Source organism: Oncorhynchus nerka, linkage group LG4 (genome assembly GCF_034236695.1).
Source record: "Oncorhynchus nerka isolate Pitt River linkage group LG4, Oner_Uvic_2.0, whole genome shotgun sequence".
Taxonomy (NCBI): Eukaryota; Metazoa; Chordata; class Actinopteri; order Salmoniformes; family Salmonidae; genus Oncorhynchus; species Oncorhynchus nerka.
This window is the reverse complement of record NC_088399.1, coordinates 28,510,760-28,532,125: the sequence shown is the minus strand read 5'-3', so window position 1 is coordinate 28,532,125 and position 21,366 is coordinate 28,510,760. Positions and strand designations below refer to the sequence as shown.

The following is a 21,366-nucleotide window of genomic DNA, read 5'->3' as shown; positions in this document are numbered from 1 at the left end:
GAATGTGAATATGTCAGTAGATTTTTAGATTAATTCTCATCAATGACAACCTTCTAGAACTGTTATCACTTATCTAAGTCTGATAACCAGGGTAATCTGGTTAATGATTATATCATTGATTATTCCTTGTAGAATGTTGACACCTGTACAGAACACATTGTATTGCTAAAATGCTCAAACTTTACTTAATAGCTACAATCACAGACACAGGATACATTTTATTTCTAATGCTGGCCCTAACCAAACCGGTAAGTTGCCCCTCACTATATACCCGTCGCACGACCCACTGGTTGATGCTTATCTATATTTGAAGTGCTTCTAAAATCTGCAATAGGAAAAATTCGCGGTGAAAAAACGATTGGAACCATTTCCGTGTTTGACCGCTAGGTTTTATGGGCATTATGACGGATCCTCTGTGGGGTTCTATGGTGAAAATGAATGGTGAGTGATTTTGGATAAACGCAGAAAATAAGGTATGTGGCAAAAACAGGCTTGGAAGACCTAAAACGTTTTGTTTTACGAGATAATCTGCATCAGCTAACGTCAGTTTTTGTGAATTCTGAAGAATTTATGTAATAAAAAAAGCACATAGGCTTTATAATTCATAAAGGTTATGTTAACTGACTGCTATTATAGAACAAAACGTATAAGGTCTCCTAAGCCTGTGTTAACATCAGACCTTAGCGTTTATTCGAAAACACTATTCTTTGCCCATTAATTTTCTCCATAGGGATAGCTGAACGAACCAGCGGTATCTCATTTCCGGGGTTTAGGACTACAAACTGGAACGCTCTATACAAAGATGGTTTAAGTATAAAGACGTATAGAAACTACTTCTCCAATAGAAATCACCGATCACGCTTGTAGGCGACCTTGGCTAGCTAAACTCATGCGCAGAAACACGCAACGGTCGTCTCGCGTCGAATTGCGCATGTGCAAGCCGTAAAATCAAAGCACTCCTTCGATATACAGTTGTTTTTGAAGAAAATTTAAACGTGTCAGTTTGTAATTTTCACAAGGCTGGAGTAATGGCATGTTCAGCTACTTATTACATTGGATCGAATCTAGGTAGTGCCTTTAGATTTCAAGAAAATGTACAACTAAGGAATCATTTTTGACTTCTCTCATTGTCTTCTCAAACCCCTAACCCAGGCCTGCTTGGTCTGTTTCGCAAGTGATCTCGCAAGTCTCGCTATGTTGCGCCTCTGGGTTTAGAAACTCTCCATGCTCTTTGTTTATTGTATAAAAAAACGACCGAAAAAAAACTACGCCACGCTCTGTCAACGTAAGCACTTACACGTTCGCCGCCATTGCAAGCAAAACGAGTGCACAGATGACGAACAACACACAACACTTCACAACATGCGATTTGGCTCGCTTGTTTGAACCAAAAATTAACCGATAACTTTACCTGAATGTGTTTCAACAAAAGTTCCAGCTTCAGCAGATAAAATGTCGGCTTTTATTGTAAGTATGTCGATTGATCGGTCACATTTCTAAAGCGTCTCAAGTCTAGTCTTGAAGGCCACATGATGAATGGACAGTCTTTATCTAGCTAAAACGGTAGCTAGCTAGCTGTAACTGCTACACGCATCCAAACTAGCGCCTGTAAAGTTGTTGATTAGCAAGCTATTTAAAGTGTCAACAAGCAGTAGAAACAAAAACAAAGCCGGGTCCCCGCCCCAGTTTCGATAACAAAAACTGAGGGATGGGTCTAGATAAATGTAACCATTCTCAAATGCATAGACGGCTATGAATGCAAGGACTGACGATCCATGATGATATCAAAATGATCGTTTTGGCATTGTTTTGAGGCTATATAGTGATTGTTTAGATTTACTTTGTTTACAAACATTGTAGTAAAAAAGCTTATTTTGAGTTATGATGGGGAACGAAAGTTAAACTAAGCTCATGAGGCATTTCTAAGTTATGTTCTGCAGGAATCAATGGGTACATATAATTAATTTGTCGAAAGATGGATGTAACAACTGCTGATTGCTCCTTTTAATGTCCAAACAAATGCCCTTAAGTAGTCTGCACTGTAGCTAGATAATTATGTTATGTTCAAATGGCTACGATAAAATGGTGTGGAAACTTGACGTGAGGCCTGAGGGGATATGCTCAGTAGTTTATTTCATGCATGGTTTGACCTTCAGTCTAAGGCACCTATTTACCACTAGTTGAAAGCAAATAATCTTGTAGCAGAAATGTATAAACAACTAGAGCACCTAATGGAACATTATTGTTGTCATTCAGCTCAGTATGTAAGTAGTGATTTAAAATAATATAGCTACTAACTACAGTAAATATGTTGTTAAAATGAAAATTGTATGAGGATTAACTTGCAACAGTTATCCTCAGTCTACCTGAATCTCAATACCTTGCTGTTTCAGGCCCACCCTTCGGTGCGGATCAGGGGCACAGAGCACACCTACAACCCAGTGTTGTGTCAGGACGACAACTGCTCAGGCAAGGACAAGGGCACTCATATGCACTGTCCTCTCTGCACTGTGGTCGAGGCCTATCATGACCCTCTTATCCTACGGGCTCATTACCGCATTAAACATGTTGACAAGGGCATCGACTTTGCTGGTGAGAGGCTTTTCAACACGTATACATAAAAGTACACATCAGATGCTAGATTCAGTTGTAGTGTGACTTTGCCAAAAGGTTTCAGTGAGAGATCTTTCATTCAAATCAGTTAAATGTTTAAAGAAATAATAATTTAGAGGAAAAGAAACGCACACCTATTAAGACGAGGTGCTGGCTAGCGGAGTAGAAAACTTGAAAATTAAAGAGAGCCGCACACTCTAGGAGCTCAGATGCAAAAATGTAATTACCAACTTTTCGACAGCCAAGCTGTCTTCATCATGCAGGCTCTTTTATTGATTAATGAAATAATCAGGCAAGCTCTTTTATTGATTGCTGGAAAATACATGGGACCTACAACTTTACAGCAAGCTTTTTGTCTTCCCTTCAGGCCTAAAAGTGCTTCGATGCTGCAACCACTGTGAGATCGTGGGCACCATCAAAGGGGAGAAGAGGTTCAAGGGGGCACACTGGCACTGCTACCGCTGCCGAAACGGCTTCAACCGCCGAGACGAGGCCATCAAACACTATAAGACCCACTTCCGGAACCCCCACACCACCTTCCAGATACAGGTCACACAGGTACTACCACCAAACTACTGTAATAGAACATACATTCACCATTGAACACTGTGAGTATGAAGAGTAAACAGACAGGGCACTTATTCTCCATATATACAAAAAGAGTAGGAGTGCTGATCTGGGATGAATTTTAGCCTTTTAAATCATAGTCAATAAGAGTCCTCAATTCTAATACTTGATTAGCTCGCCCACTCAGAGAATCTTTGTGAATGCTGACCAAGACAGATCTCTCACAATCCCCTCCTTGTGCATTCAGGAGGTGAACAGCCGACAGTATTATGACCAGAGTCCGGAGGCCCACCCTAAAGCCTATGGAGGTCTGGAAGTGTGTACGAGCTCTGGGGTGGAGGGCGGAGACATGGGGACTATCATGGCGCAGCCAATCCTCAACACAGCCAACACGGAGACTCTGCTCACTGTGGAACCCAAGGTTTCATATATGTCTCATGATTTGTGGTGGGTAAATGTGGATAGTAGGGATGTAACAATTCACCGATACGCATCTGTCCCAGGTTCAAATGTTTAAGTTATTAGTGCATAGGTTCTAGGACCCCAAACCGTTCCAAATGAGGCACGCATCGGTCAGAAAATCTATTAAAACGTTACAAATCGCTGGTTCACAAAAATTTTGGAGCTCAAATTACTTTCTACCTTCCAAAAATACCTCATCTTTTGTGACAACTGTGTCCTCTCCTTCAGTGTCGAGCTAAGCATGTCATTGATCTACAAGTAATTTCGCATGCCGAACAACCCCAGGCAATATTAGTAGCCTAGTCAAATCGTGTGCTACTTCGTGCGCTGACAAACCAGAGGTAGACCTATTGCTGATTTTGCACATCACCTTCAGCATTCAAATGTTTGTTTTGTCAAATGTGCTGTTAAATTGTTTTACCGGAATAAAAGTATCCTAAGCTACTACCAGAGACACAGCTCTCATCTGGCTATACATGCTGAACGGGGCTTACATTGGATTAATTTAGATTTCAGGTTCACCATCAGCAAACATTTTACTTGAAACAATCCGTGTATATGTTATTTTTTAGATATACAGGGTAAAGTTGATAATTTCAATACGAGAACAACAATCACTTTTGCTACCCGCACTGCATGGGCGAAGCAAGAGAAGCTCACTCAGTCTGTGAACTTGTAGTTGTGCTATATGTTCATTGGCTATGTCATAGCATAATTGTGTAGATGATAAATTAAAACTCAAACTTTTAATCTGCAAAAGTTATTAATTAATTAGGGAGAGATGGTGATTTCAGATCAGGTGTGGGGGGACACAGATCAAGCTCATGTGCGCCATCAGCAGCAGATTTTAATTTAGAAAAGAAAATGAATGTGTTTTTGCAACAAATATCAGTGCATCGAATTTTATCGCATCAAACCGAATCATTTCAAACTAAAACGTATCGTTCCTGTATCAGCGTCTATCTATAAAATTGTCTTGAAAGGGATAGATGCACATCCGAAGTAGAGAGGGTTGTGGTGGGTTGATATTGTGTATGTGTATATGTCATGTTGTATTGTGTGATCTATACAACATGCCCTGTTGCTTGTGCTATCAAAGTTTATATCGGTGTCGCTGAATCTTCTATAGCGGTAGTGTCACCAGTGTTAAAAAGGTTCATCTCAAGCCCAGCACAGGAGGTGTATATGTCAAGTAACTTGTGTCTGGTCATTGTATGGTGATTGGTGCCTCCTCTGGTTGAAGGACAGCAGCGTGAACAACGGGATCCTAGTGGCGGCCGAAGAGGAGGTGGGGCCTTCCCAGCATACCCTGGACCAGACCCAGACGCTGGTTCTCATGGACCCAGATGGACAGGGAGGCAACCTGATTTACGAGGAGGCGGCCAGTATTATCTCTGAACAGGTGTCTCCATTGAGTTATCTTGCTAATACTGTGCTTTAGTAAGTTCTCACATCCAATGTTTTTCTTACCAATATTAATTACATCCCTCATCAATCTACATACTTTTATGCAAGCAGCCTGCATGCCCTAATGCTAACCTCTGTTACCCCTCTACCCCCCTTCATGTCATGATACTAACCTTGGTGTACCTGTGGTTGTCTATTGCAGGGCGGGGAGAGTCTGGAGCAGGCCCTACATATAGAGAAGCATCTGCTGGAGCTCCACCAGCAAAATGTGACCTTGCGGCAGGAGAAGGACGCCATGGAGAAGAGGCTAAGGGCAGAGATCCACAGACTTAACGAACAGGTACACTAACAGCAGACTTGTGAGCTGAGATACAGACTCAAAGACCAAGTATACTGACCAGCACACAGTATGTAACCTCAAAGAAAGGTTGTCAAAACAAGATATATTTTTTGTGTAGGCTAAGATGCTTTGTATGGTGAACTTTGTGTGAAGGATAGATATTAGATCATTTTTAACATGTTTAGTGGCAGCAGTGGAGGCAAGGCGAGGAGACTGAGGGCGGAGATGCAGCATCTCAAAGACCACCAGGTACAAAAATGGGTAACTTAACGTGATGTCTTTTTGTGAAAGATAAACTTATTTGTATGATGAACTTGTCATAATTTGTGTCTGTGTGAAGAATAGATGTGTTCATTTTTAACATGTTTAGTGGCAGGAGAGGCCGATTGGAGAGGTGGATGGAGGTAGAGATGCCGAGATTCTTTGACCTCGTTCAGGAACAGGTATTTTTGGCACCCAGAAGCAAACCATGCGTGTGCGTGCACTGGCTGGCCAGAGACTTGAGGGTAGACATTGACAGAAGGCTGAAGGCAGAGATGCTTACAATTATAGACTCCAGGCACACAATGTTAGTAAATGGCAAAACACCCATGGTTTTCAACACTCCCCCTTTCCTGGCTTTGCACTGATGTTTACGAGTGTTTAACTGGGGCAAAAAGTGTGGAAATTAAGAGTTGTGGGAGTCACTCATGTGAAAGATGGATTTCAAAATCGTATAGGCCAGAATCATTCAGCAATTGACCGGGGAAAGGATACGCAATCTCGATCAGCAGGCACACTGACCACGGTATGGAGCAGCAGACATGGTTAACTTATCAGGATAACTTTCTTTTTTTTGGCGGAGGAAACTGATTTGTATGTGGATCTTCTAAAAATGTCTATTTGTGTGAAGGATAGATGGGAGTTAAAGCGCTTACCTTATGTCTCGTCTAGTAAGTCCTCCACCTTTTCTGTATTTGACATTCTTGGTGGAATGGAAAACAGACCATTCTGACATGGCCATGTTGTCTCCCCTGTGCCGAGGTGCCCCCAGGTGGCCAGTGTGGTGCAGGCCAACATCAAGATGTTTGAGGAGCTAAAGCTATACCGCTCTGCAGAGAACAGCCAGCAGAGAATCGATCAGCTGGTGAGTGGACCCCTGTAACTGCTACTGTAGTGATGATCCTAAGTGATTCTTAAATGGGGGTTAGAACTGAAATTATTTTCCAATTGTTTCGTTCTGAACAGAACCCCCCCCCCCCCCCCCCCAAAAAAAATTGTTCCGTTCCACTGTTCCGACCAGCAAAATAAACCAAAAAGTACAGTTTTATATCATTCCCTTTTCAACCTATGAAATAAAATTTAAAAAAATATTTAGCTCATTAAATTACATCACCGATCAGTGCGGATAGAGCAGGCAAGCTAGTTGTTTACATGCATGATGGACAGACTAGTGTAGCCTATGGCACACGATGCAACTGAAATATTGCGGTTGGGGAGAGATCGAGAGTGGGTTAAGGAGGAGGCTTGAAGTGCTGGGCATCTTATCACATGCATTATCTGACTTGGGTCCACATAATTATACTTACGGAAGAGTGGCTTCTATGAAGGAACTTTAATGTCCTTTGAGCTAGCTAGCAAGCTAGTGTGTGCAGAGCGGTACCAGAATTAAAGACATGTCTTACCTTTTTGTTGTTAAATACAACGTGATAGGCCTATGGTATCCTTATCTAGCATTGGAAAAGTTCATCCATTCTTTAGGCAGAATTATTTTTTTATTAGCTATCTTCTGAATCACGATTGTAACGTCAGTACAGTAGCCTATGCTCCGTAGGGGCAGGTAGCCTAAACACATACACACTGGCAAAGATTTTCAGTTTGCAGGCAGACACTGGAAAAGTTTCTGAGTGACGGAGTGAGGGTTTGCATAGGTTTTTTTGTGGGACTAGAAAAAATGACTGGAACGTAAAATAATGTTATTAACCAGTTCCCATGCTTTTAAAATAACAGTTCTGTTCCTGAACAGTATGGATCACTTTTGTTTCTGTTCCTTGAAAATGTTCAATATTTTCTGGTTTTCGGTTCTGTTTCTAGTAGGGCTGACCCCATTTAGTCAACTGGTTGATTGTTTGGTCGATAGGCTGTTGGTCGACCGAGATTTCTTTAGTCGAGCAGTAGCAAAAAAATATATAGATCTATCATGGTGTACAAGACACCTGTCTAATTCGTGCTGAGTGGACTGATCCATTGTGGGTATGCACAGTCCATCAGTCTAAGACACGTGCTACTGAAATTGTATATGGTTATATTACATAAGAACAATGGGGCAACACTAATAAAAATAATATTATTTAAAAACAAATGCGCTTTCTTCCTCGTTGGATAGCGGTCGCTGTCCCTGCTTCTGAAACACATTAGTGTACTGTTGAATTGGAGCCTTTTCCTAGACCCTGTTGCTATGTGGATAATAGCAACGTTATCCACCATATTGGTGTTGAGAACAATTTATTTTTTATTTTTATTTCACCTTTATTTAACCAGGTTGGCAAGTTTAGAACAAGTTCTCATTTACAATTGCAACCTGGCCAAGATAAAGCAAAGCAGTTCGACACATACAACGACACAGAGTTACACATGGAGTAAAACAAACATACAGTCAATAATACAGTATAAACAAGTCTATATACGATGTGAGCAAATGAGGTGAGAAGGGAGGTAAAGGCAAAAAAAAAGGCCATGGTGGCAAAGTAAATACAATATAGCAAGTAAAACACTGGAATGGTAGATTTGCAGTGGAAGAATGTGCAAAGTAGAAATAAAAATAATGGGGTGCAAAGGAGCAAAATAAAAAATACAGTAGGGAAAGAGGTAGTTGTTTGGGCTAAATTATAGGTGGGCTATGTACAGGTGCAGTTTTTTATTTTTTATTTTTTATTTTTTAAATTTTATTTCACCTTTATTTAACCAGGTAGGCTAGTTGAGAACAAGTTCTCATTTGCAACTGCGACCTGGCCAAGATAAAGCATATCAGTGTGAACAGACAACACAGAGTTACACATGGAGTAAGCAATTAACAAGTCAATAACACAGTAGAAAAAAAAATGGGCAGTCTATATACAATGTGTGCAAAAGGCATGAGGAGGTAGGTGAATAATACAATTTTGCAGATTAACACTGGGGTGATAAATGATCAGATGGTCATGTACAGGTAGAGATATTGGTGTGCAAAAGAGCAGAAAAGTAAATAAATAAATAAAAAAAACAGTATAAAAACAGTATGGGGATGAGGTAGGTGAAAATGGGTGGGCTATTTACCAATAGACTATGTACAGCTGCAGCGATCGGTTAGCTGCTCGGATAGCTGATGTTTGAAGTTGGTGAGGGAGATAAAAGTCTCCAACTTCAGCGATTTTTGCAGTTCGTTCCAGTCACAGGCAGCAGAGTACTCTAGTAATCTATGAGCTGCTCTGACAGTTGGTGCAATGCCACGGAGGCATCAGCAGAATGAGAAGATGAGAAAACAGCCCATGCCTTGTTATCTAAGAAAAGTGTGGAGAGGGGAAGCCGAAACTTAATTAGGTATATAATCAATAGCCTAACTGTTAAATGTACCTGGCTTTATAAAACCGCACTATATCTACAGAAATAAGACCGTGTTTATTTAATAGCCTACTGATTTCGCCTCAAGCAATGACATGTCAAGTAAGCAATTTCACAATTGGGCTGTTTTTAATCTTTGCTTTACTGTAATAAAGGCTTTACATTTTTGTCGTTGGAACAGCCTCTGGTATTATTTCAAATTTATGTTTACACTGTTGCCTGAAAAATAATATTTATTATAATAATAATGCTCCTTTTTCTCTATCTTCTTATTAGAATAATAAATGTCATTAGTAGGCTTAGTATAGCAGCCTTGTATAACCACCATTGAGCTGTAGGCCTCAGAGCACATCCTGTTTAGTCTTAATACTGTAACTTAGGCCTGTATGTCAATATATAGGCTACTGTATCAATCAACCATTCATTTGTTAATGTCATCACACAGCATATGAGTCATTCATGATTTGAAATGCAATCAAGCATTTTGGTTTTAAAATAAAGCGAGCCCTGAATAATTAGCTTAAGCAATAAATAAACCGTTCCATTTCAGAAATTGCATTCACAAATTAGTGCGAATGTTTTTAGTCTTTGCTGTAATAAAGACTTAACAAAAAATGTTACAACAGGCTCTGGTACTCTTCTACTTTATTTAGTGTTAACATTGTTCCAAACGGTCAGAAATTATATTGCAATCTATACAGCACCTGTTTGGCACACATAATATGCACTCAGCACTTTCTCCTTACCTTATTTTTCTTGATCTCTAGTATTTTCCACAACTAGTCACATTAATTCCACACATCTGACATTTCCTTTAACTCCTGAGCAATCTGTAAATATTCCCCCGTTTTGAGGTTTATTTGTCACATCCTCTGCATCCATTTTGCTGTCGCATGTGTTACGGTTTTGAGATAAAAAAAATATATACTTTTTTGGGGGGGTAGATCAGCTTTAATATTGTAGCTTCCATCAATGTAATTGTCTGCATCACTTCAAATCCCCAATATATATATTTTGCAAATATACATACATATACAGTACCAGTCAAAAGTTTGGACACCTACTCATTCTAGTTTATTTTTTACTAATAACACATGGAATCATGTAGTAACCAATAAAGTGTTAAACAAATCAAAATATATTTGCGATTCTTCAAAGTAGCCACCCTTTGCCTTGACAGCTTTGCACACTATTGGCATTCTCTCAACCAACTATGGCCAGGAAACACAAGCAATCTACATTAGACTGGTGGAAATCTGTCCTTCGTTATGATGAGTCCAAATGTGAGATTTTTTGTTCCAACTGCCGTGTCTTTGAGACACAGGGTAGGTGAACGGATGACCTCCGCATGTGTGGTTCCCACCGTGAAGCATGGAGGAGGTGTGTTTGTGTGTGGAGGGGCTTTGCTGGTGACACTGTCCGTGATTTATTTCTGAGGCTGGTAACTCTGAAATAGTAAAAATAAAGAAAAACCCTGGAATTAATAGGTGTCCAAACTTTTGACTCTATGTGTATATTCCTTTAACTTTCTAACCCTACCTCCCCTAATTGGAGTGAACTAGTGAACAACTATGCTTAGACCTCTACTTACAGCTTATACATTTTATGGACAGTCTATTTTACAGTAGATCTATTTCCTTTGTTTTTACTCCTGTCCTTCCTCAACCTGTCCCATCTATTTCTGATGTCCATCCGGTTTGATTTCTATTTGCCATATCTTTCAAACTGGGCTCTTTCACAGAAGTTTCACAAAAATCTATATACGTTTTTTGGACACCGTATGTTTTACATGAGTTATCTTGTTATTAGTCCCAACCTTCAGCTCCATTCTACCATCTATCTCTTAACACCATCCATATTGGATTTATATTTGACCTATCCTTTTCAACTGTGATGTTTCAGAAAAGTTCTGAACCTTTGTATTCTCATTGTTTCTACATATTGAAAATAAACATTTTTGCAAAGTATTATTATTAGGGTTGCACATTTTGGGTAATATTCAGAGGTGGAAACTTTCTGTGGGAGTATATGGGAATTACTGGAAATATATGCAAATAAATAATGTTTAAATGTAGATGTTTTTTTGCATTGGATATATTTATCATATCATATGGAGACAAACAAACCTTTTTTACCTTATCATAAGTAGACATAACTGCAAGTGATTAAATCCTTCCGATAGAAATTTTAAAACAATTTAGTCACCAAAGTGAACTTTAATTAAATGAGTTGACTCTTCACATGGGATTATTTCACTGAACAACAAAAGGGAATATTGAATGATCCATCGCATCTCCCAAAAACATTTTCAACACATCTGTAAAATTGATAGTCTAGAAACTAAAGCATTGGTTGTCTTCCTCTCAGGCTTCCATGTCTTCTCCCTGGACCTCCTCAATGTCCACCTCTTGAACATCAGACTCTGGGGCCTATTCTTCACTGTCACTTTCCAACCTTGTTGAGGATGGCTCGTTGTCAGGCTCAAATTTGCCCAGATGGACACCAATCTTTCAACCCGTCGTGTATTGTTCAGCCTGTTGCGTGCTTTGGTCTGTGTGTGTTCCCAAACAAGGACCAGTTGTACTCTGAGGTGGCTGATGTTGATGGGATTTGGAGGATGATGGAGGCAACAGGGGAAAGCGCCTCAGATCCACAAAGTCCCTTCCACCAGGTGGCTGATGAGATATGTTGGCACAACTGCCATATTGCATCTCCATCCTAAAGCCCTTGCTTGGAACTGTACTTCGCCAGACCATGGCCTCATCCAGGCCAAGGTGGCGAGACCCGTAGTGATGACACCTTAGGCCCTGTTGCTCTCTGCACCAGACAGGATGCTCTTGCCAGCATACTTGGGATCCTACATGTACGCTGTGGTGTGCATGGGCTTCAGGCAGAAGTCTTCACCCTTTTTGATGTATTTCAGAACTGCAGTTTCCTCTGCTTGGGGCAACAGTGAAGTGGGCAGGACAGTATGGATTTCTTCTCTTACATCTGCAGGCAGAGTCTGAACATCACACAGGATGGCATTGTCTCCCTCAATCCGTGCAATGGCTACCATAGGCCCTGTTGGTTTCAGGCTGCTTACCACTCTCCCACAATACATAATCCAGGAGGATCCTCTTTATGGGGCTGTCCATATTGGCAGACTGTGATATGGCCATTTCTTGGAGAGACTCCTTCCCCTCAAGGAGACTGTCAAGCATGGTGAGAACACCACCCCAACAGGTGTTGCTGGGCAGCTTCAATGTGGTTTTCTTATTTTTCTCACTTTGCTTGGTGAGGTAGATTGCTGCTATAACTTGATAACCCTTCACATACCTAACCATTTCCTTGGCTCTCTTGTAGAGTGTATTGTTTTCAGTGGCATGATGTCCTTGAGCAGATTCAATGCATGTGCAGCACAGCCAATGGGTGTGATGTGAGGGTAGGATTCTTCCACTTTTAGACCAAGCAGCCTTTATGTTCACCGCATTGTATGTCACCTTCTGTGGTCCAGGGTCATTGACTCACTTCAGCTCATCTGCAATGTAGAGACCGGTGAGTCTGTTGATGGGTGGAGATGATGTAGTTAATTATTCCTTGCCCACGAACATTCGACTACCCATCAGAGATGATAGCAATAGTCTGCTTTCTCTATGATTCGCTTGACCTTCACTTGAACTCTGTTGAACTCTGCATCCAGCAAATTAGTAGATAAAGCTAGTTGGAGAGGTGTATGCTGGGCGAAGAACATTCAGAAATCTCTTCCAATACACATTGGCTGTGAGCATCAGATTCTGATGATTCTGCATCTTTGATGCACACTTCACATGATTTGGCACAGTATTTGCAAATGTACACAGCTTTTCCTTCTACATTAGCTGCAGTGAAATGTCTCCACACATCAGATAGTGCCCGTGGAATTTTCCTGTAGAGATTAGGGGGGAAAATGCGTAAAACAAAAACAATTCCATGTATAGATAAATAGGTTAAGCAGTTTGATTAAACAACTCCTTTGTAAGATAAATGTTTTCAAATGAAACATGTATGGAAATAGGTGAATTAACACTCCTCAGTTAGCAGGCTCAAGCAAGCTATAACAAACCAGCAGAAATTGTTAACAAGTTAGAAATTATTTAAAAACACTTTGATGTAGGCTACTATTTACTAGTTAACAAAAAAGATTGTATGTCATATAAAATATATTCACCCCACCCAATATTGTAATCAAAACTTACCAGAAAGCATGTAGTCCTTGGCTCAGACAGTGTAGTAGTGTGGGCTCAATAGTATCTCATTAGCATGCAAGATCTTGAGAATCAGCTGTACATGTGATGGAAGAGTGCAGTGTGCATGCAGACGGTTGCAATTCCATTGAATTGGGGATAGTTTAACCAAAATATGTCACAAGACCTAGAATGGCCTTGTGTATCCAACAAAAAAAGGTGCACTGTTAACTTTTTAAAATAAATTTAAGCAAAATTCCAGGGCTCAACTTCCCATGAGAAATTCTGGAAATTTACAGTCATGTTTCCGATCCTTTGCAACCTTAATTATTTTATTATTGCTCGATCGACTTACTTTTCAGATCACCCAGTCGTGCCATCTATGGTTTTCAGAGTTTGTTTTAACCAATTTATTGATGTGATTATGTAATGTTATAGGTCAGGCCCTATTGTGCAGTATTCGGACAGGAATAGTTTTACTGGGGGAGGTGGGGTTATGTAATTATGTGCACGAGCACAAAACACCATCTGTCATTTTAGTCCCGTCCAAATTGACATCCCCGTGTTGAGAGAAATCTCTGAGTTTGACATGTGTTGCTCGCAGTTTGATAAAGCAATAACTGATCTGATAAATTGAACTAAGTGCTGCGCACAGCCTTTATATGAAGGGCCTACATGTATCAACTTGCATAGTGAATGTTTTGTGTATGAATTGAATATTGCCAAATGCATAATTCAAAAATATTGTGCCTATTTAATGCATCCTTGCTGTTAATAGATCGCAAAGCAGCAGCATAGAACTGACCTAAACATTTGGAAATGATAAGTGACCTTTTTCATCCATAGCCTTAAAATGCATCTCAAGTGCAATTGCATGTTTTAGCTCACATCTGAAGGCTGGAGGGCATTTAGGACGTACTGCGGAACCCTAAAATATTCTAATGATTATAATCACACTTCCTTCATTTAAATATTATGGCAACACTATAGGAAAGATGGTTTAGAAACTTGGGAACCAAGCTTGAGTTATCAGTGTGGCCCTATCACCTGGACATGTTGAAATGCTTTATCTTGTCAATTTATTGGAGTAAAAAGAATAAAGAATTACAGGTTGCAGTTTGGATAAAATGAATCCCGTGGAATAACGGACATTCTGGAGTAATAATTACATAACCAACGTTCTCTAGTAATTAGAGATCAAATTCAACAACATCCGTTGAAATCGGAGCGCGCCAAGTTCAAAATACAAAACCGTAATATTAAACATTCATGAAAATACAAGTGTCATACATGATTCTTTAGCTTAGAAACTTGGTAATCTAACTGCATTGTCAGATTTCAAAAAGGCTTTACGGCAAAAACATAGCATTCGATTGTCGGAGGACAGCGCCCCATGTCAACATATCTTTCAAACCAGCACTGGCGACACAAAATCATAAATGGCGATAAAATAAATCACTTACTTCCTCTGTTTGCAATCCCAAGGATCCCAGATACACAATGAATGGTCATTTTGTTCCTTCTTTATATCCCAAAAACGCAGTTTCGTTGGCGCCATTGAATTCAATAATCCAGTCCTTCAACATGCATACAAAGGATTCCAAAAAGTTACCAGCAAAGTTCATCCAAATGAGTCAAACAATGTTTTTTTAAAATTAATCCTCAGGTTGTCTAATATGTAAATAAACTATAATATGCCTCCTGGGTGGCACAGTGGTCTAAGGCACTGCATCGCTGTGCCACCGGAGACTCTGGGTTCGAGCCTAGGCTCTGTCGCAAACGGCCGCGACCGGGAGTTCCATGGGGCGACGCACAATTGGCCTAGCGTCGTCCGGGTTAGGGAGGGTTTGGCCGGTAGGGATATCCTTGTCTCATCACGCACTAGCGACTCCTGTGGCAGGCCGGGCGCAGTGCACGCTGACTAGGTCGCTAGGTGTACGGTGTTTCCTCCGACACATTGGTGCGGCTGGCTTCCAGGTTGGATGAGCTCTGTGTTAAGAAGCAGTGCGGTTGGGTTGTGTTTCGGAGGACGCATGGCTCTCAACCTTCATCTCTCCCGAGTACGGGAGTTGTAGCGATGAGACAAGACAGTAACCACTAAAATTTTGATACCACGAAATTGGGGAGAAAAAAGGGGTGAAAATAAATTAATGTAAAAAAAATAAACGATAATATTTCAGACTGAGATTACTATGTTCAATAGCAAAGGAAAAGAACGAAGAGCGCGCCCACGTTCACGTGTGCAAAAAGACTACTTTTGCCCTGGCGCTCAACTTGGAATGACTACAAATACTAATTTTTTTAAAACAAGCCTAAAACCTTGTATAAAGACTTGACATCTAGTGGAAGCCATAGGAACTGCAATCTGGGAGGCGGAAATTAGATCTTTCAATAGCATTGCATTGGAAGTCATTCCAAGCTCAAAAAAATAGTAATTCCCGATCGATTTTCCTCCTGTTTTCACCTGCTATATCAGTTCTGTTATACTCAGACATTATTTTAACAGTTTTAGAAACTTCAGTGTTTTCTATCCAATTCTACCAATTATATGCATATCCTACCTTCTGGGCCTGAGTAACAGGCAGTTTACTTTGGGCACGTCAGACAGGCGGAAATTCAGGATACTGCACCGACCCTAGAAAGGTTAATGCTTACATTTTTTTAATGCCATGAATTGACGCCATTAACGCATTTTCTTAGTTTGACCCCCTGACCCATCCATAGTTCAAATTCAAGCCCTGGCAGCCGATGCGCTAGTTTGACAAACACACTTTCCTTGCTAGCTACTTGTATGACTGAATAATGGATAGTGATTTGAAATTGAATTGGCCATTTAAAAGCCCCTTAATGCTAGTAAGGGGCTTTTAAATGGCCAATTCAATTTCAAATCACTCCCAGGTGGCTCTGTGGATAAAACCAAAGTAATTTGCATCTACTGCAAGGCTGAATTTGTTTATCACCAAAATACGAGTCATCGTTTTCATTTACAAGCAAAACCTACTGTTGACGCCGGCAATACAAGTAAAGTTACTAGTAGCAATGGAGAACATCTTCGGCAGGCTAAGCTAGAAGGGTGTGCGCGTGGGAGGCCTGTCGACAAGCAGCAAGCTAACACAAGAAATAGCCAAGTGGATAGCTACAGCTTGCAGGCAAGTCCACATTGTGGAGGACGAAGGCTTGAGGGATAGCATCGAACGACAACGTATGAGTTACCCTCGAAAGCCAACGTTGTTACAAGAATACACAAGCTGTATGAAAGGGAGAGGGCTATGAAAGCGGAGGAGTTGAAACTCAACTCACGGGAGACCACTGGAACTCTGTCAGTAACCACAACTACCTGGGATACTGCTCACCACATCAATGGAAACTGCATTCACACGCTCTGGCTGTAGTGAAGACAGAGGCACTATGCTGAAATGTGCGCCGGGCATTTAGTGGCTCTAGCAAAGCAGTGGAACATTGAAAACAAAGTTACCACAGTTTGCATAGACCGTGCACGGAACATGATTGCAGCTGCCAGACATATGCCTTTTTGAACACCTGCCCTGCATCGCGCACAGTCTCATCAGTGTCCCTACAGAACAGAGGGTTTGACAATGCCATAGCTAAATGGCAAAAAATTGTTGGCCATTTCAAACACAGCCCACCAAATGCTGCAGAGCTAGGACATCAGCAAATGGACTGAAGGAATCACTGGCACACAACAAGATGGAATTGGTAACTCGTGTCCACAGAAGCCAACAACCACTGAGAGATCACCAACAACCAACCGAAAACCATGCCAACCACAGCTGAACTGGAGAAACTGCAGTAGCTGGAGGCACTACTGGAGCCCTGCAGGTACTATTCTTTGTATCACTATTAGTGTTATAATAAGGTGTGTGTGTGTAACGTGTGCGAGAGAGTCTGGGCATAAGTCTCTCACAATTGACAAGTGATTTTGAGTGCTCTTTCACTGCAGATACTTGACTGAACTTCTGGGAGGAGAGATGTGCATTTCCTGCTCAGTGGTGTTGCCTGCTTTGTCATCTGTTGCGGGTGATTGAGAGCTCCAACGATGACCCTGCCTAAATGACAAGATTCATGCTGACATTCACAACTGACCTGGAGAAATGCAAGGAAAACACCAACCTATTATGGCTGAAGCTCGCCACAGCACTTGACCCAAGGTTTAAGGACCTGAAGTACCTTCACTTCAGGTCCTTAAACCTTGGGTCGAGTGCTGAAGGAAGAGAGGCCTGCACAGCAACTGGATAAAGCAACAGAGTTATAGCCACCAAAGAATCTGAGGAGGAATCCATTGAAAATGTGTGGAGTGTTAGAAAGCAGAGCCCAGTATCAACATGGAGGACTGTCCACTACAGTGGTGGTCACAGCATGCAGGGGCACACCAGGCTGGCCTGCATTGCACGAAGGTACCTGGTAATGCCTGTTACATCAGTTCCTTTTGAGAGGTTGTTTTCACACTCTGGGCATATTGTACACAAGAAGAGAGCAGCTTTATCATCTGAAAATGTCAGCGGGCTTGTTTGTCTTTGCAATTGGCTCAGTGAAAAGAAATGGAGGAGGATGACTGAAGTGTATAGTCACAGGTTAATGTTCTGAGGGATTCCTGACATTGTTGTATAGGTTTATGTTCTTTGTATCAATTTTCTTATAGCCAATCCTCCAATCAGTAATTGGGAGAACTATCATTTTGTGTGTACTTACCTACCTACTGGGAGCATTAGTAAGTTCCAGGTCTTTGTATTTGACTTGTTTATGGTGAATATGCCATTAAAAACATTCTGATACTGAAATATTTTTGGTTTCTACATGCCTAACTCAATACACTGCTTTAAAAAAAATAGAATCTTTATTTAGCACCAAATTTGAGAAAATATCAACTTTGCAGAATCGCAGAAATTAATTAATTAATCGCAGAATTTTAATGCAATTTTTATTTTGATCGTTTGACAGGCCTACTAGTAATAATAGTTCTGTGTGAATAGGTCTTTGATCACGTACATGCGATGCATGCATGTGTCACGTAAAAAGAGCAAGGGCTGAGGGAATAGGGAATGTCTTTCCAAAAACAAATGAGGGATTTTGGAAAAATAACTTTTCAGTCAGAGATGGCTGTAATTATGTTGCAGCTTCAGAAACACGGACAGCGCGATAAACACTTTTGATGTTCTGTGGTGGTTGCTGCAGCAGGGAGGAGAGCGAGACAATGGGTGCTAGTCACTGTCACTCCCTGTTTTTTTGTTCTTACACAGCACAGCAAGACTGAACCCGGCCCGGCACAATCAAATAAATTGCTGGTCGGACTCCCTCTAGTCATTTGTGTGTTTTTGATTATTTAATCAAACCGTGTGCTTAAAGCATCAGACAAGCTGAGTGAATATAGTTGATTTGATTAAAATACATAGGATGTGTCAATACATGTTAAAAATGTAGACCAATCGATTGGTCGATAGAACAGAAACTCTTGGTCGACCACTTATTCTTTTGGTCCGGGACAGCCCTAGTTTCCTGGACCGGTTCCAATCCCTGTTATTCAATATTCTCAAGATCACATGCCAGATTAAAAACAACATGTAAAGCCTCTTAGAAGAGCCTGTTGAAAATCTACAGAGCTATGCATATTCTGTATTGTTAGTAAAAATTACTGGGCTTCAATAGTATTCATGAGCTGGAATGTCAAAGGGCCTTATTACCCACTGAAACAAAGTGGTTTCTCGTTTAAAATGCTTGTATACCAATATACATGCAGCTTCCCTGGAACCATCCTTTTATAAATCTACTGAACATCACTGACAGGCCATTCAGTCGTTAGATGGCATAAAGCCCTATTCGGACGGGATTAGTTTTACTGGGGGAGGTTGGGTAATATAATTAAGTGCACGAGCACAATACACCACATCTGTCATTTTAGTCCCTTACGAATCTATGTCAGTAATTTTACATGGCAGAAGAGTAAATATTTGACAGAATAACTTGTTTTTTGGCAAACTCCAAAGTCCTCTTGACAATTAGTTCCCCTGTGCAAATTGACATCCCTGTGTTTTGAGAAATATTTCTGAGTTTGACAGGTGTTGCTCGCGGTTTGAGCAAGTAAACCATAACTGATTCTATAAATTGAACGAAGTGCTGTGGATAGCCTTTATATGAAGGACCTACATGTATCAACTTTCACAGTGAATGCTTTTGTTTGTTTTATGCGAAGGAATTGAACATCGCCAAGTGCGTCATAAAAAACAACATTAAAAGCAACATTGCTGTTAACAGATCGCAAAGCAGCATAAAACTGAGCTAAATGTTTGGAAATTACAAGTTCACTTTCTATTCATAGCCTAACAACACATATCAAGTGCACGTGTGCTGTTTGGCTCACATCTGAAGGCTGGGGGGCATTTAGGATGTCTTCTACTGCGGATTGCTAAAATATCATAATGAATATGATCACACTTCCTCAATTCAAATATTATGGTGACACTATAAAAATGGGAACCAAGCTTGAGTTCTCAGTGTAGCCATGTTATTATGTGGACTTGTTGCAATATCTTCACTCCTAGAAAAAAAAGAATCCAGGCTTCTGTCAACTTTAAAAATATATATATATAATTACAGGGGGCAGTTTGGAAAATGAATTCCATCTGAATCGTCCTCTTGAATAACAGACATTAGGGTAATAAATACATAATCAACGTTCTCTAGCAATACTAGTTCCGTGCAAATAGGGCTTATGAGACTCTTTGATCACTGATGATGCCTGTCTTTCTGTTTGGCAGGTGAAGAGTCTGGAGATGCAACACCGCACTCTCATCCACACCCAGCTAGCCTCCCTGAGGACAGAGCTTCTACGGCAGGCTGAGAGAACAACGCCCGTCAACGGCCACACAGAGCTCACAGTCAGCCTGGTTGGTGAGATAGCCACTCACCCTGGGGAGATGACCCTCTTTGAGGAGGAACAGACTGAAACAAGGATAGAGAGGGAGGAAGAAGCATTGACCATGGTGGTGGTTCAGATGGGCCCTGACCCAGGGGACTTGGTACCAATATCGGGTGATTCATGTTTTGTGGCTGGGAAGAATGAGGAATCATCAGTCCCTGAGCTGGACAGTGTTGACTCTGGGGCAGAGCCCTTCAAGAATGCTACAGAATCCCTTGAAGACAAAGAGGGGGAGGAGAAATCATCAAGGAAGCGCAGCCCCAAAGAGGAACCCAGGGGGGAGAGTGAAGCCAAACTGCAACGTATCTGTTGAGATAATAGATAATGGAGACGGTGGTCTTTATTACTCATCTTTTTTTCCCTTTGTCTCTCTCTCCAGTCTTTTCCTGGCAGTACCTGTGAGTTTCTTTAAGGGGGGGTAACTTTCCCACAAGGGGTTCTAATAGGCTGCTGCAGACTGAGCCAGGCAGAGTACAGCAGTGTGGGAAAACCTCAACTGAGAAACCAGTCCCTAATATGGCTGTGAAAGTCAATGCATCCTCCACTCCCTGCAGTGTGTCAGCTGTACATAATGCTACTCCACTAAACCTACTGACTTACTGTTTACCAGTCTGCTCTGTACATTAGCTCTGTTTTAGAAGCTTCATGAAGGATGACGGTCTGCAGTGAATTAGACCTATTCATGGCAAATAACCAATTCATGTTATTTTGTTCTGATGGAAGTTTTTGCAATGTGTTCCAATTTTTTCAGAAAGCTTGTTTGTTCAACAGTTGGTTCCATTGTTCTACTAAACATGTTTTTTACAGACTGGAAGTAACTAACCATCTGTCTTGATGAGACAACCACTTGTCACACTATGCAATTGTAATTTGTTATACAATGTGTTGCTCATTAACTTGCATAAGATGTATCCAGTACATAGCCTACAAATCATATCGGATACAACAGTACATCTCAAGCCTATGAATTTGCTTTATTTGAGACAATGACTAAACAAAGCTACTATGTAGTTTATTGCTTACAGGTATTCAGGCATTGTTTTTCACCCCAAAGTTGTAGACAAATGAAAAGCAATCCCTTGACATGAATTTGTAGTTACTGAATAAAGAAAACAACAATGTGAAGAAATCTTTGTCATTCTGTCAGGGATCTGAATCCATTCAAACCTATACACCACTTGAACATATTTAATTGGCTGTATTTGTTTTATTCGATGTCTATGCATTTATGAATTTAATGGGGAAGAGGTGGAACTACA

At 40.8% G+C, this 21,366-nt stretch overlaps 1 protein-coding gene across 3 annotated transcripts; it reads left to right on the top strand.

Moving 5' to 3' along the window:
• The first annotated feature begins 1,249 nt into the window (after nt 1-1,249).
• On the top strand, nt 1,250-21,236 carry zgc:193801 (uncharacterized protein LOC564476 homolog). 3 transcript variants are annotated; one of them, XM_029650712.2, is made up of 8 exons: nt 1,250-1,467; nt 2,394-2,592; nt 2,981-3,171; nt 3,428-3,601; nt 4,886-5,044; nt 5,252-5,389; nt 6,423-6,515; nt 19,947-21,236. In XM_029650712.2, the coding sequence occupies exons 1-8, from the start codon at nt 1,453-1,455 to the stop codon at nt 20,418-20,420; spliced, it is 1,443 nt and encodes a 480-aa protein (XP_029506572.1). In that variant the 5' UTR covers nt 1,250-1,452; the 3' UTR covers nt 20,421-21,236. The 3 variants fall into 3 exon arrangements, with proteins under 3 accessions (XP_029506572.1, XP_029506565.1, XP_029506560.1); XM_029650705.2 differs by having other exon boundaries at nt 1,251-1,467; nt 3,428-3,627; nt 4,894-5,044; XM_029650700.2 differs by having other exon boundaries at nt 1,256-1,467; nt 3,428-3,627; nt 4,891-5,044.
• The last annotated feature ends 130 nt before the right edge of the window (nt 21,237-21,366 follow it).

Excerpts from the sequence above, each read along its gene's own strand:
- zgc:193801 (XM_029650700.2), top strand. Across the intron at positions 3,628-4,890 it reads TATATGTCTCATGATTTGTG|CAGCGTGAACAACGGGATCC; the intron begins GTGGGTAAATGT and ends GTTGAAGGACAG. Across the intron at positions 5,390-6,422 it reads TCCACAGACTTAACGAACAG|GTGGCCAGTGTGGTGCAGGC; the intron begins GTACACTAACAG and ends AGGTGCCCCCAG.